The sequence below is a fragment of the Bradysia coprophila genome, unplaced genomic scaffold (assembly GCF_014529535.1).
Source record: "Bradysia coprophila strain Holo2 unplaced genomic scaffold, BU_Bcop_v1 contig_350, whole genome shotgun sequence".
NCBI classification, from domain to species: domain Eukaryota; kingdom Metazoa; phylum Arthropoda; class Insecta; order Diptera; family Sciaridae; genus Bradysia; species Bradysia coprophila.
In genome coordinates, this window is record NW_023503608.1 from 11,977,008 (window position 1) to 11,990,669 (window position 13,662).

General features: G+C 32.1%; 1 protein-coding gene across 7 annotated transcripts in view; it reads left to right on the top strand.

Moving 5' to 3' along the window:
• The window catches only part of LOC119081026 (zwei Ig domain protein zig-8-like), a 141,853-nt gene that overhangs the window by 121,454 nt on the left and 6,737 nt on the right, over positions 1-13,662 (top strand). For 4 of the 7 annotated variants that reach the window (XM_037189712.1, XM_037189716.1, XM_037189713.1 and 1 more), the window contains 3 exons: positions 10,102-10,258; positions 10,339-10,395; positions 12,650-12,706. In XM_037189712.1, the coding sequence (XP_037045607.1) occupies positions 10,102-10,258; positions 10,339-10,395; positions 12,650-12,706 (271 nt within the window). The remainder of the gene's footprint in view (positions 1-10,101; positions 10,259-10,338; positions 10,396-12,649; positions 12,707-13,662) is intronic. The other 3 variants (XM_037189715.1, XM_037189717.1, XM_037189718.1) reach the window with 3 other exon arrangements.

Below are 13,662 nucleotides of genomic sequence, written 5' to 3' on the forward strand. Positions count from 1 at the left end.
GCTTAATGAGTATATTTTGTGGGGATGTCTTTATTGTCATTATTAGTGTCAGGTATTTCAGAATGGAAACTCTTATCGATTAGTGGAAATTGTCATATTTTCCTTCAAATAATGTTGTTAACATTTGAGAGAACATTGGACACCATGTCAAACACTGATATGCAAATTTGCATAATGTTTTGAAGTTGAAATTTACTTTTTTGATGAGAAAGCTTCGTTAGAATTCGACAGTTTCAACGTTTCGTGAGTTTTCCATAATTGAACGAATAAAGAAAGATGATGTAGAGATTTTGTTATGCATGTATAAGAACGAACATTTGAAACGTTTTGAGCGAATGACTCGATTGAGTGACATCAGTGTGCATTAACGCTTATATGTACACGCAGTGATTCGACGAAGGATATTTTATGAACAGCTATTCATCTGCTATTGATAACCGACGGCAAATATAAACGAATAGCTCTGACCAATGTGAGCGTATATAGCACAATGTTTGTTTAAAAAAAACGAAGTAAAAGATTCTGTTTCAATAGATTGAAACTTGTTACATCAAAATAAATGTAATAGAATCGATAATGTTTGCCGTCTATGAAATATCGAGTTTTCAACAAATCTTCCGACAACAGTCCATTATTTATAGAAAATGAAAAATTATTGGAAAAGGTTGTAATGTTTGCTGCCGGTTTAATTTGCGTCCGCCCGTTACCTTCCCTCAATTAGTAACAGAATACGCATTGTACTTTTGTCCAATCCTAACATTTTCCGCACGCTCAACTCTGCTGAACGTCAAAGTTATTGTAGAAAAATTCAATTCTCCTATTTCTATAACTACATTAGTCAAAGCACTTCATCAAAATTCTAAAATTCTAAATTTGCCAGTATATGGTTGTCGAAAGACGAATTTCAAATTAAAAATGAGAAAATAAGCGTAGAACGAAACGAAGAAACATTTTTGAATATAAATTTTATGTCTATTAGGTCTATCATGAAAGTCAATAACAAAAAAAAACTCGAAAATAAAGTCGAAGAAACTGTTATTACTTTTCTTCCACATACTTTTTATATATAAATCGCGGAACGGATGTAAAGCATCAGGTTACAATAACACCCGCGTTCAGAAAGTCACTAACTTCTTTTACTCGAAATAAAGAGGTTTACTAATATTGTTATAAAAAAGAAACTTCAGCAAGAAGACCAAGTACGATACAATTGAATTTCAAATGAGATTTTTTTCCCTCCGAAGCTAAGCCCGAAAACGCAAAAAAAACCGTACCGTTGAAAGTTTTTGATTTAATAATCAAAAAGTGTATACATCCGAAAAAAAATATGCATATAACGAAATATCAATTTACATGAGCGTGCGAAAATATATTTTCATAATAAAAATCAATTTTCTGTGTCTGGCATCTGGTTAGTGTTTTCCATTTTGCTTATGCATGTTAAAATATAGATTTTTTTTATTATTGCAATGCTGTTTTAATTTTATAAAAAATATATTTTTTTTAAATAATTCTCTTTTTTTCGGACGGTTTTTTTATACCATCCACATCCATCCAATAGTTGGTAGTTATACGGAGAGTAACTGGTTTGGTTTTTGGGGTAAAGCGCCAAAGCGTTGTATATGTTTTATTCATATTGATATTTAAAGTAATTAAATCGAAACGAGTTTTAACAAGTTATTGGACTTTTAACACAATTTTTAGCTCGCCTGTAGCGTACTGGATTTTATTTTAATCCACTTTTTTTTTCAGGGAAAATAAATTTGAAAAAAAAATATCTGACTAAACATTGTCGAAAATGTAAACGATTGAAACTGTTTCAGATGGTCCATGTAATGGGTTTCAGTATCACTATCAAATTGCTATGGAAACAAAGAAATAATCCACTTTTCGTTTTACAATGGGTGAAACTATTTTCTAAATCGCACTTAAAATATTAACTGACTAGAAATTTGCATTCCGTTCGAGTTCCTTTTTTCTTGTAAAGTTTTTGTTCGTTTTTGTTGTTCTAACAAAGAAAGAAATATCTGCCAGAAAGCGCTAAAAACGCTAAAATTGATATAAATTTCCTCACTTTTCATCTAAAAGTTGTCCAATTTCATTAAATAAGGAGATGAAATATCTCGACGAGATCTAGGACATAGAATGAAATTTAAAGAAGTTGTAAATAATAATTTAAAAAATCTAAAAAGGGATAAAACCACCAAGTTTTACCCAACTATCCTCAAATTTCATCGATTAGTAGACGAATCTATTTACCCCTATATCTGTCTTTGGAAAGGCCTGGCCCAATAAAACCGTATATTTTAATAAAGGCATTTATTAATCATTCCATTAACAACGTCGCGCGAAATACAATATTAAAACTTAAGGAGATTGGAAAACCACAACAGTAAAAATCCGGAAAATCATTAAAGTTGGTAGAAAATAACCAAAATTAAGCAACATTAAATCTAGGATTTCAATGTCATGAACTTACTGTGGGTACTATGGAAAGGTAACGTTAAAATCCGTCAAACTGAAAACAATCTTACAATTTTATTTGATATTGATCAAATTTGATATCAAGAAATATCTTGTCAAGAACTATCAAAGTGACGAACTTTGATAAAATTACTCCACGAGGAAAAAATTGTGTTGGAATTTATCAATAAATGTGGTTGATAGGACGAAAACATCTTAAAGTCCATAGCAGTATGGTGACATGCTCTTCGTAGAGTTTGTTTTAAAAATGTCAGCATAACTCTAGAATATTTAATGAAATATAAAGCTATAAAAATTCATGTCACTCTGCATTATAGTTAATCGTATAAATGGCATCAATTCCAATAATTTTACGAAAATACTAGAAAAAAACAAAAGGTAAGCTTTTATAATAATTTCCCGCACCTCCCTGAACGACGAACTAGTGACATTAAGGGAGTTATATGACAATTAAGAATCGATTGGCGGATATGAAGATTTTCAATGATTGTCTGAAAATTTTCTTTATCGGTTTGCTGAATTTTATTAACTTTCAAGGATTTTCTTTTAAGCTTTAAGGATTTTCCAAAGATTTTTTTTGTTGACAGAGGATTTCCTAGCGTATCCCCTCGACGAAAAAATGAATAGAATTGGCTGGAATTCACATCCGGTGTGGATATAAACACTGTGATAGGAGATGTAGAATTAGTATTCTTTCAAAAAAAATATTTTGACGAGTCTAGGTGAATAGCTCTATTCGAATTCGAAAATAAATGATGCGAGCTAACAAGTCAAAGTAAAGATTGAGAAAGAGTAATGATTAAGTTGACAGTACATTCCAATAAAAACTGCGAATGTAAAAACAAATTGCGAAAATTAGCCAAAAATAGGGACAAGAAGCGGACGGAATCACATATTTCCAATGAATTTTGTCTTAATTGAAAAGCCTTTTTGATTGAAACCCCCTTCAATTTGTTAAATTATGACACAATTTTCTCGTTATATCACACATTTCTATAATGACAATCAAACAACGTTTTTCTCTTCGAGTTTTTTTTTCTCCTGCCATTTTTCGCAATTCCATGCCAGTTTGATATACTTCTCTATGGTTTTTGAAAGGAAAGAGCTGAGAAATGTGAAATGGGAAAATTAGAAAAATACTTAAAAGCATGACAAACTAAGAATCCTCTTACAGCAAAACGAATGAAGTAAATTTAAGCACATTGCATTTTCCTTACACAATTGTGGAAAAGAAGAAAATTCAAGTATATACAAACGCCATTCAGGAGGAGAGCATTTAGTGAATTGAAGCGAAGAGGTAATATGCGGGAAATGCTTTTTACTTATGGCTGAGAGGTTGTCGTAGTAGCTTATAGTGAATGGGTTTTCAAGTGAAGTACATTTTATATACAGCACACATATGTAGAAATTCTGCACAAAAATGTGCCAATTGAGTGTGCATTTTTGTTTACTTTTCGAGGCAATTTATCCAACAGTGGAATTGCATTACAAAGTTGATGGGTGTATCATATATGTGTCTATATGTGCAACTCTATTTGCAATTGTCTATATATATGTAACCAGTGCGGCTGGAATTCAAACAGAGCAGAACACTGATTGTATATACTTTCGGATAGAATCGTTGGGTGTGAGTTGCCAAAGTGCCAGACATTTTCACAATTACGATAAAGAAGAAGAAAAAACTGAAATGAATGTGTGAGTGCGGAAATACTTTGTGCATCGCCTTGTGCAACGTCTCGCGCATCAAATACATATTGTATAACAATATAGATAGCAGAGCAAGAAAAGCAAGTTATGTTGGCAGAAATCGCTAGTTGCCACTAAAAGTTTCTTATTCTTTGCCTCTTTTCAGTATCGTCTTCTTATTATTATGATTATTGTACGGTTTTAGAATGAAAGCAACGAAAAAAATTGGAATTTATTTTTCCGCAACAGATTTATTATACTTTACAAGCAATGCACTTATTCTGGTTATGCGAAGCATATAATAGATAGAGCTATATACATCCCATTATAATATTACGGTGTGTTGTGCTTTTCAGTGTAAGTGCAAACGAAGATTTTGTTAATACTAAAGAATTTCTTTCGGTTATTTTTATGGATTTTTCGTTTCAATTACTTTAAGTGAAAATGTTGTTAAACGTTCTTCACTTGCTAGCAAAACGATTTGCGCAATATGCTTTTTTTATTGCGAATTTCACTTAAATCATTTATACATTCTGCTCTCGGCGAAGTGATTCTGCATGGTTTAGGAAAGCGTTTCGTTTTAACAGATGAGAATTGAGGACACTAAAATTGGCTTATGAAATGAAAATCGGAAAATTCGAGGGTCCATGTAGAAGCAGAATGATTGTGTAAAAAACAAATCCTAAAAGTATATGCCTAATTCAAAATATCAAATATATTTTAATTACGGCTTAATTGTAGCCATGAAATGATCGATGGATACGTCCTTACATAGTGAAGTTAACGGATTCAATCGTTCCATTTAGATGCGAAAGTAGTCAGGTACTCCATCTCTTTGTATTATCATTCTTTTCTACTTTCGATCAAACCTTTATTATTCTTCGGTTTTCAAAACTCTGTTGCTTATAAATTGTTATTTCAAGGAGTTTATCTTTCTTAGAAGCTACTTAATTTAGCAATGCACAATCCGAGATGCTGTAGGAATTTTATTTGTCTGTGTCTACGATATTGCTAACAATATATTCGTAAATTAAAACCGCGAAAATCCAGTTTATATTTCAGTAAGATATTAATTATATTTCTCGATATATATGCAAAGTAGTAGCCGTTTTTTTAATTAATATTTCTCATTTCTAATTAATGACTTTGCTAAACTTTCGAACTTTTAGAGTCTTCTCTTCGTTAGCATTTTTTATATCTCTTTATGAGTTTTGTGATTCCTTTGAACATGTAGCACTTCTTTCTTCAATTTACTTAACAAAAAATTATTAATTAAAAAAACTGAAATATTGTACGTTCGAATTAATTCAGCTTGGCATTATTTTCTGTTTAATTCAAACTGGTACAGTTTGCATCGAAATATAGTACATCGTTGCAAACCCCCATTCCAGGTATTTTCTTAAAATCACACAAATACAGTCAGGTGAGTTTTCCCTAAGGTTTCAACCATCTAAGACTACATAGACACATTATTACACATCTTACATTCCTGTAAAATTGTTACCATCAATAATTGCTAGATTGATAAACACGTATCTGGTGTACACAAATTGTTTAACGAACTTCTAGCTAAAGTATTGGGAAACTTAGTTTTTAGTTTTAGTAAAACATTATTTGGAGACGAAGTATTTTGTGGTATTTCGATAAGGTTTTCGGTCTTCGTTAGAAATTGCAAAACAAATAAATTTACTTTTTACCAAACAGCTTCAACAGTTTTACATTTCTTAAGTTATATTGCTGCAAGCTTCTCAGTTTGTTTTAGCATTCAGATGCATACAAATTATAAAAACAAACATACTACAAACAGCGTACGTATGTAACACACGTATATTTAACCAAATACACTCAAACTCAAACACTCCAATTTCACTTCACTATTTTCCACTTGCAATTTAATTTTCGATAAAAAGTACGAATGAAAGAAAAACAATAATTTGAAGTTGCTGGTTAAAAAAAAAGTTAAATGGAATTTTAAGGCAGATTGAAAGGACATTGTGTAATGAACTGTAAGGTGTTTTGTTCCATTTGTTGAACAGTTGAATGAAAGACACACTTAAGACTTAAAGAGAAAGAGAAGCGCGCTAAAGAATATTTTTTATTGTTGGAAAATCCTATACAATAAATATGTATGGTGTAATTTGTAGTATGTCTACGTTCAAGGTTGTAAAATAAGTGATTGATGCACATAGCAAGTATAACTTACGACAATATTATGTATGTGCGATATACACGAACCACCCACGTTATCCAACCATTTTTGCTGGAAATGGATAAATGGATCCATGGTATAGCGGTGGTAAATTAAAGGAAAATGCAGAAGGAGAAAAAAAAAATTCCATTGTGGTTTTTAAGAGAGTGTATATGATGACTCTTGAAATGGAAATGACAAAATGGGTAGTGTGCTATGCCATCGGTGTAATGGGTGGAATGGCAGAATAAATGTGACAGTCGGTTAACATTTTATGTTGTGCTAAATAAAGCGCTTTTATTTAAGTTGGATGAGGGTGTAAAAGTGCCACTCAATTCGAATTGAAAAGGAACATATAAATGTGCATTTATTTAATAATTGGATAGAATGTGAAGATGCCCATTGTCTGGGCTGGAAAATTGTTAAATTAAAACAAAGAGGCTACAGATTTACGATGCAATAATTTCTTAATACAAAGTTTTGGTAGACATCCCTACTCATTATTCAACGCAGACGCAGAAGTAATTCTGTAAAAATTATTTTCATTGTGTCAATTCAGCGTTTTGTGCGACATATGATTCTAAAGAAGATTTTGAAAATACTGTCCAACAAACTATTGATACGTCTATTCCTATAAATTTGGTTTCGATTTTTGACAGATAATCTTGAAGCACAACAAGCCTTAAAACTACTAACATTTTCTCGTATATTTTACCATTGAACGTGCACATGTCAGTTTTTACGTTACCATTCGGTTATGTTTGTTACAAGACTAACTAGTAATAATGTTATTGCTTTACGACAAGAAACGACAAGTGTATACCAGTACATATTGGTTAAATCTGTGTCTCATTTCGTTTAAAATTTGTCTTTTTGAAAAAAAAATCTTCTACTTCATTTGTTAAAACATACATTTTAGGACATAAGAAAACAGCGAGGGGGAAACCACTATTTTGTGATCAACATAGTTAATCAGTTAAGCTGTTAATCAGAAACATAAGTTTTGAGTATCCAAACGGTTAATCGGTGATTAACATTGATTAACCGCTACATTTCACGTTTATTTGTAGTTTTGCGACGATTCCCCAGGTCAAATGCTGGTAAATCTCCAATTCGTCATCATGTTAATCACTGGTTAATCACTGGTTAATCACTGGTTAATCACTGGTTAATCATGTTAATCACATCAACAAAAAAAGTTGTTTTTCCCTCGGAGGACAGCCAGAGCTCAAAACAAATCTTTTCGTTGTTCGTCGGACTGATATTCACTGATACTTTTCGTAACTTTTAGTTAATTTTGCAAGAATGTTTACATCCTCCTTTCTTCACTCAAAACCGACTCATAGTATAACCTTCCTTAGTTCGTATGTGTTGATTAGCATTGCACAAGCTTCAATTTGATATTGAATTTTCCTTTTTGCTTTATTGCTTATATCGAGTCTTACACAAATTCGAATGCATAAACTGGTTCGTTTTCATGCGCAAGCAACAAAAATATTTAATATTAACAAGTGACTTGAAAGAAATGTGAAATCCGTTTAGGAAATCCTAAACAGACAATCCGCAATCATACATACGGGATTTAGATATAAGTAAAAAGTCTTCAAAGCTTCAAATGCTATGTATACGATTCTCGCGGTGTTACGCGCATTGTGTTACTCGTCAAACATTGACTAAAAATAATATCCGAAAATACGAATTTCAAATCAATGAACACGAAAAAAAAGTCACAATATTGCTGAAATCGTTGTGTTTGTTTAACGGCATTTGAGACGGTATATACCATCAGCCGAATATGTATGTCTCATACAGAAGATCATTGTTCCACATTTTTATCAAAGATTTCACACCATCGCAACCGTCGCTTTTTTACAACAGAATTTTACAATGGATCAAAGAAATCCCCAAGCAGACGGGTAGGCGTTTTGCTCATCGAATTATAAATTATGAAAAAAAGCGAAGAAGAATTCCAAAGTCATAAGCCAAATGCAAAAGAATTCGTTCAATATTGACATGATTCTGAATACAATGTATTCGGGATATGGCATATCGTGGATTATATTAAATCGCAACAGCATATACATATATAACATTACAGTGACTGATGTACTGGTGCTATGTCACATGGCATGCCCATATACGCCAATGAAAATCTCAAATAGTAATACGGCGTACATCGTATCAAGAGAAAAATGTTGTCCTTAAGGCAAAACTGATATCATTCAAGCAAATAACGCAAAAAAGAAGAATCTGAAGAAGACGAAGAAGTGGAGAGCGAGAAGAACCATAAAGAGCATAGCTGATAAAAATGAAGCGAAATACTTCACCATGTATTATACATGTTAAATATATATCTATGTTGTAAACGTAATGCATGTATGTATACCAGGAAATATATAATATATACGATATAACCATAGAAGAAAACTTTTTTGCATGAACAAGTTGAAAACAACAAGCATACTTTGATACATACATTATGCGCACATTATATAGATATATGTACATACGTAAACATTTTATCCCCCCAAGGGATGTAAATATAAATAGCTCTTAACGTGATCTGATTTCAACTAATGTCCTTTTTATTCGTGTTATGTCCTTAGCATGTTCATATAAATGTGCTGTGCACACATAACGTTAGAGTACTCAAGGAATGTTTTAAATCAATAAAGCAGCAACCGGATTGTTGATAAATTGCATTTATGCTTATTTCTTTGTCAATAATACGGCACTTTATATCTACAACAACTGTACAGGTTGTGATTTTATCGAGTGTTCACTGTTGTCTTTGTCTACACAAGTTTAAATTGACGAAGTGAACAATTTAGCAATAGTCTTTAAAATCAATCAACTGACACAATGCGCTTGTAGTAGCACATACAAATCAACACATCTGTGATGAGCGTCCTTCTTTAGGCTAGCTTGCATTGTTATTTGATGATCTCACAAGAATTGTAGAACAAGTCAAGCTGCATAAAGGGAAGTATCTTCTCCAGCGACATAATTATAAAAATTCGAACTTGCCAAGCGACCGCATTGGGTAGCTCAAGCAAATTTCAAGTTTCACAGACACTTTCAATTCTTATTGATAATCTAGCGACACAATTTTTCTTTGCATTAAATAACAAAACACGAAAGTTCCAGCATAAATTCCAAGCGATTTAAATTTACTGGAAATGGAGTGATAAAAATGTGCGGTGTGATTTATGCACTCCTGTACAAGTTCCATAATTTATCAACTTTTATTATCGCAAGTTCAAATTTAAATCATGCACAAAAAAGAAATTGAATCATTTGTGAAAATCACCAAGGAAATCACGTTTTCAACGATCATGGTAAATTAAACTTTGGGAAGACTCCAACACTGACACGACACCTTAACATTAAACTTTTGATACTTGCATTCCAAAAAGTAATTTTCCCACTCGCATTACATTTGTGAAATAATTTGCCATACATTCTGGAGACTTGTACAACAATATGTTAATAAAGTACGAGCGACTTAAACATAGCATCGCGACTGGCACGATTTCGATTTATTTTTAAACGTTTTTACCTAATCATCTAAGTTTTCCAACTAAAACTTTTTTGTATGGGGAAAAAAAATTACTCCGCTTATCCGAATCCGATCATTTTCCGATTTTACTGATGGGAAATTACATTTTATACAAATTTTACCAAGTTATTCGAATTGACTTTGTACGTTTAATTCAAACGATTCCTTTTTCTCCTCTATGTAGGTATCGTGGATGAGAAAACGTGATTTACACATTTTAACATCGAATATATACACATACACCGGAGATCAGAGGTTCGATGTCATCCATGCTCCAGAATCGGATGATTGGGATTTGAAAATTGAATATGCTCAACAGAGAGACAGTGGCATATATGAGTGTAAGTGTTTCCTCTAAATATTTCGATTAAAATAAATAAATATTTGACAAACTCTTCGAACTCACTCCTGCTCTTTTCAGGTCAAGTGAATACAGAACCGAAAATCAATTTGGCAGTCTATTTGGAAGTTACAGGTAGTAGTATTGTTTGGCTATATTTTATTATTTCTAAATGACTGTTGTTTTCTGATTGTTGAATAAATTTTAAAGTTGTTTGCAAGTCACTACTTGCGATGTCCTTGACAATCTTGTCCTAAGCATCCCGATTGTTAAACTAGAAATTATTGTATATTACACACTTGTCACGAAGAAGTCGAGGTTAGCCGAGAATGATAGAGACAAGTGTGTACTCTATTTTATTGCATAAGCTTCGATAAAATACCTCACTGTTATAAGGCTGTATATAAGAGACTAATACTAATACTTGCGCAAGCGCTCGTATACGTACACGTCTCTTATATACAGCCTTATAGCAGTAATGTGCTATTATTTACTGTAACGTCAAGATATTCACAATTTTGGTCTAAATGGGCTAGATTTAAAGATGTCACTCCCACCCAGAATGTCATTTTATTAATTGAGAAATTCGATAAAGTTTCATTTTCGCACGGCGATCATGCCATTACAGTAGATTAAGTCTTGTTCTCTCAAACGAAAACGCAAAGAAAGAGTGTTAATCTTGTTCCGAACAAGATCTCGCATGTAGTGCGTAAAGCAACCAATTTTCCACCTTCTTATGAAAATAGCTATGAAACGACAAGTCGTCTATCACAATCACCAAAATAAGAGAAGAGTTGAAGAAAAACCTTATCCATAACGTGTATACGACAAGTGAACATATTACGATACAATCATTAAATCTGCTATTTCTTTTGTTTAAAGTATCATTTAACGTTAGTAAAAAATCTTTTAACTCATTTGTTTTAGCAATTATTCTGCTATATAAAATAGATGAATAACTCGAGACATCAATTTATTTTCGTCCTCTTTGTCAATAACAGATATCCGTTTCTAAAGGGTGATACATGGGCATTGTTGTAGATGCTATTAAAAAGCATTGAAAATTGCGTCCATTGTGACTCTTTGAATCTGTCGTATATTATTCTAACGGCCAATTAGTAAAGTGCAAACAGTAATTACTCGGATACCATCACATGTCATAACGGAACACATACAATACTCTAATTACCCTAACGGCCTTAAGTCATCAACACCACCTGGAGAACGTCTAATCAAGCAAACCCATTGAAATAAAAAGTTTTTAATTATTTGCTCTATGACCTTTTAAATAGTCTTTTATACCTGATATCAGAGCTCTTAAAACCACATCCATAGTTTAATGAGCAAAACTATAAGCAAAGCTGCCGAAACTGTCTGAAAAGTTTCGCCCGACCTTTCTATTTATCTTCTTTGATGTTTTACTATTCTGAGAATGTAAATCGCTTATATAGTTCGCTTGGCTATATGGAAATCTAACGTATTTATATGTAAAAAAAGAATTGTTCGTGTACATTCGTTTCTTTTGTGCAATTGGTACAATGGAAGTGCCAAGTGTATTCTATTTAATTTATTCAAGAAGATAAATGATCCAGAGATTTATTGCGACAAATATGTCAGGTTTATATATCCAGTTTTCTATGTGAGAAAAGAAAACACCAAAATTGGGTTATTGTTGAAGTGAATTTTGCGTAAAACAGTACTATAAAGTATCAACTGTAACTTTTATTTGAATTTTAATTTGTTTTCCAGTAATTTTTCTATTTTGAAGATGGAAAACCGACACTAAAGCAGAAAAAAAAAACAGAAAAGAAATTATTTATATTTTAAACACTTAATGATCTTTTGATATAAAAAGCAATAAAAAAACGAGAGAGAGAGAAAATAGAGTGCCTCAAGCAGTAACCTACTTTCAAAATTCTGAATGGCTGGTTGTTGAATGGCAAAACAGCTTTAACCATTCACTCTGGCTTGGCGATAAAATTATAGAAAAATAAACCTTAAAGAAAACAATTTTATTTAATATTTTAATGAGAATGAATTGAATGTAATGAGGACTCACGGACGATGAAATTGCTAATAATAATTCTGAACAAGAACAGCTCGGTTTTTCTATGCAAAGCTTCTATCTCTACTGTCGTAGTGTTAAAAGCAAAGTATTCAAGATGCAACAGCAGCATCTTGAATTTATTTTCTTATTTATTCGGGTAAGCAAGTTCCATTCGCATTGTATAGTAAACTAAGGCGTACACAGCTATGCAAATTTTAGTAAACAGAAAATAATTATGCAACACATTTATCCCATTAATGTAAAACCGATGTTCGGTTCGACGAGATAAAATATTTTCATTTATTTATCTTTAAATGCCACTATCATTTCCGTTTATATTTTCAGCTGAAATTGGCGGGATTGGAAAAATCGACGAAAATCTAATTCACGGCAATGACAAAGGTTAGAATATATTTGCTTAAAAATTTCGTATGCTTTGTGCTTCTGTTAGATTTTTCGTTGATTTTTCGTAGTTTCTTTTTACTAATTTTTGCGATTTTAAAAGAGAAAAATTTACGTTTTAGCATGAAAAAATATTGAATAAAATCATTCAGCTGGTGCCCATTTTTCCTGTCTTTCGATTCTATCTGTGTTTCTTACGTAAAAGAGAAGTTGGAATCTCATTAGAACCTCCTAAGGGGTCTGTCATCTATACCGATGAAACTAACGAAGTAGCAGATTTTCTATCAATCTGTTGAAATTTTTGAATCAAATGAAGTAATAGATTTCATAATAATATTTGTGATATACTTGCCTCCTGTTAAAGGTTAATGAGTCAGCTCTTTTGAGATGTTCCTTAGATTCGGCTTCACAATTTTAGAAAATATTCTGTGAGGTATTCAGAACTCAGAAGTTCTATTGGCTAAAACGATCGTCCCACGGAGTGGGATGTTTTACTATGTTTCAGATATCACCAGACGTCTTGCTTATACCAATTTACTTTCCACTATTAAATAAACAATTAAATTTCCTCTTGTACAGAGGTTAAATGCAGCCAGTACCAATTCTCCCGGTTATTATTATGAAGCAGCGACTTCAATTAATTGATTATTTATTAAGTTCACAAATTAAAAATATTGTCTACACAAATTGAATAAAATATTTATGGAAAGCAGCTATTTATAAACCAATAATAAACCACAGCTGATGTCAAAATAGCTTTATATATATTGTACAATATCGAACATGTGCTTGTTAAATTATACCGCACCAAAACCGGGGGAAAAAAAGAATTGAATTTGCAAGGGATGGCAACAACATAACGCTCACAATACCCTCCTGATTATCTATTATCTTCGATACACTCTACATTCGTTTATAGCTGTATCAAAGTCGGGAAATATTTTAGTAGCCAGCAA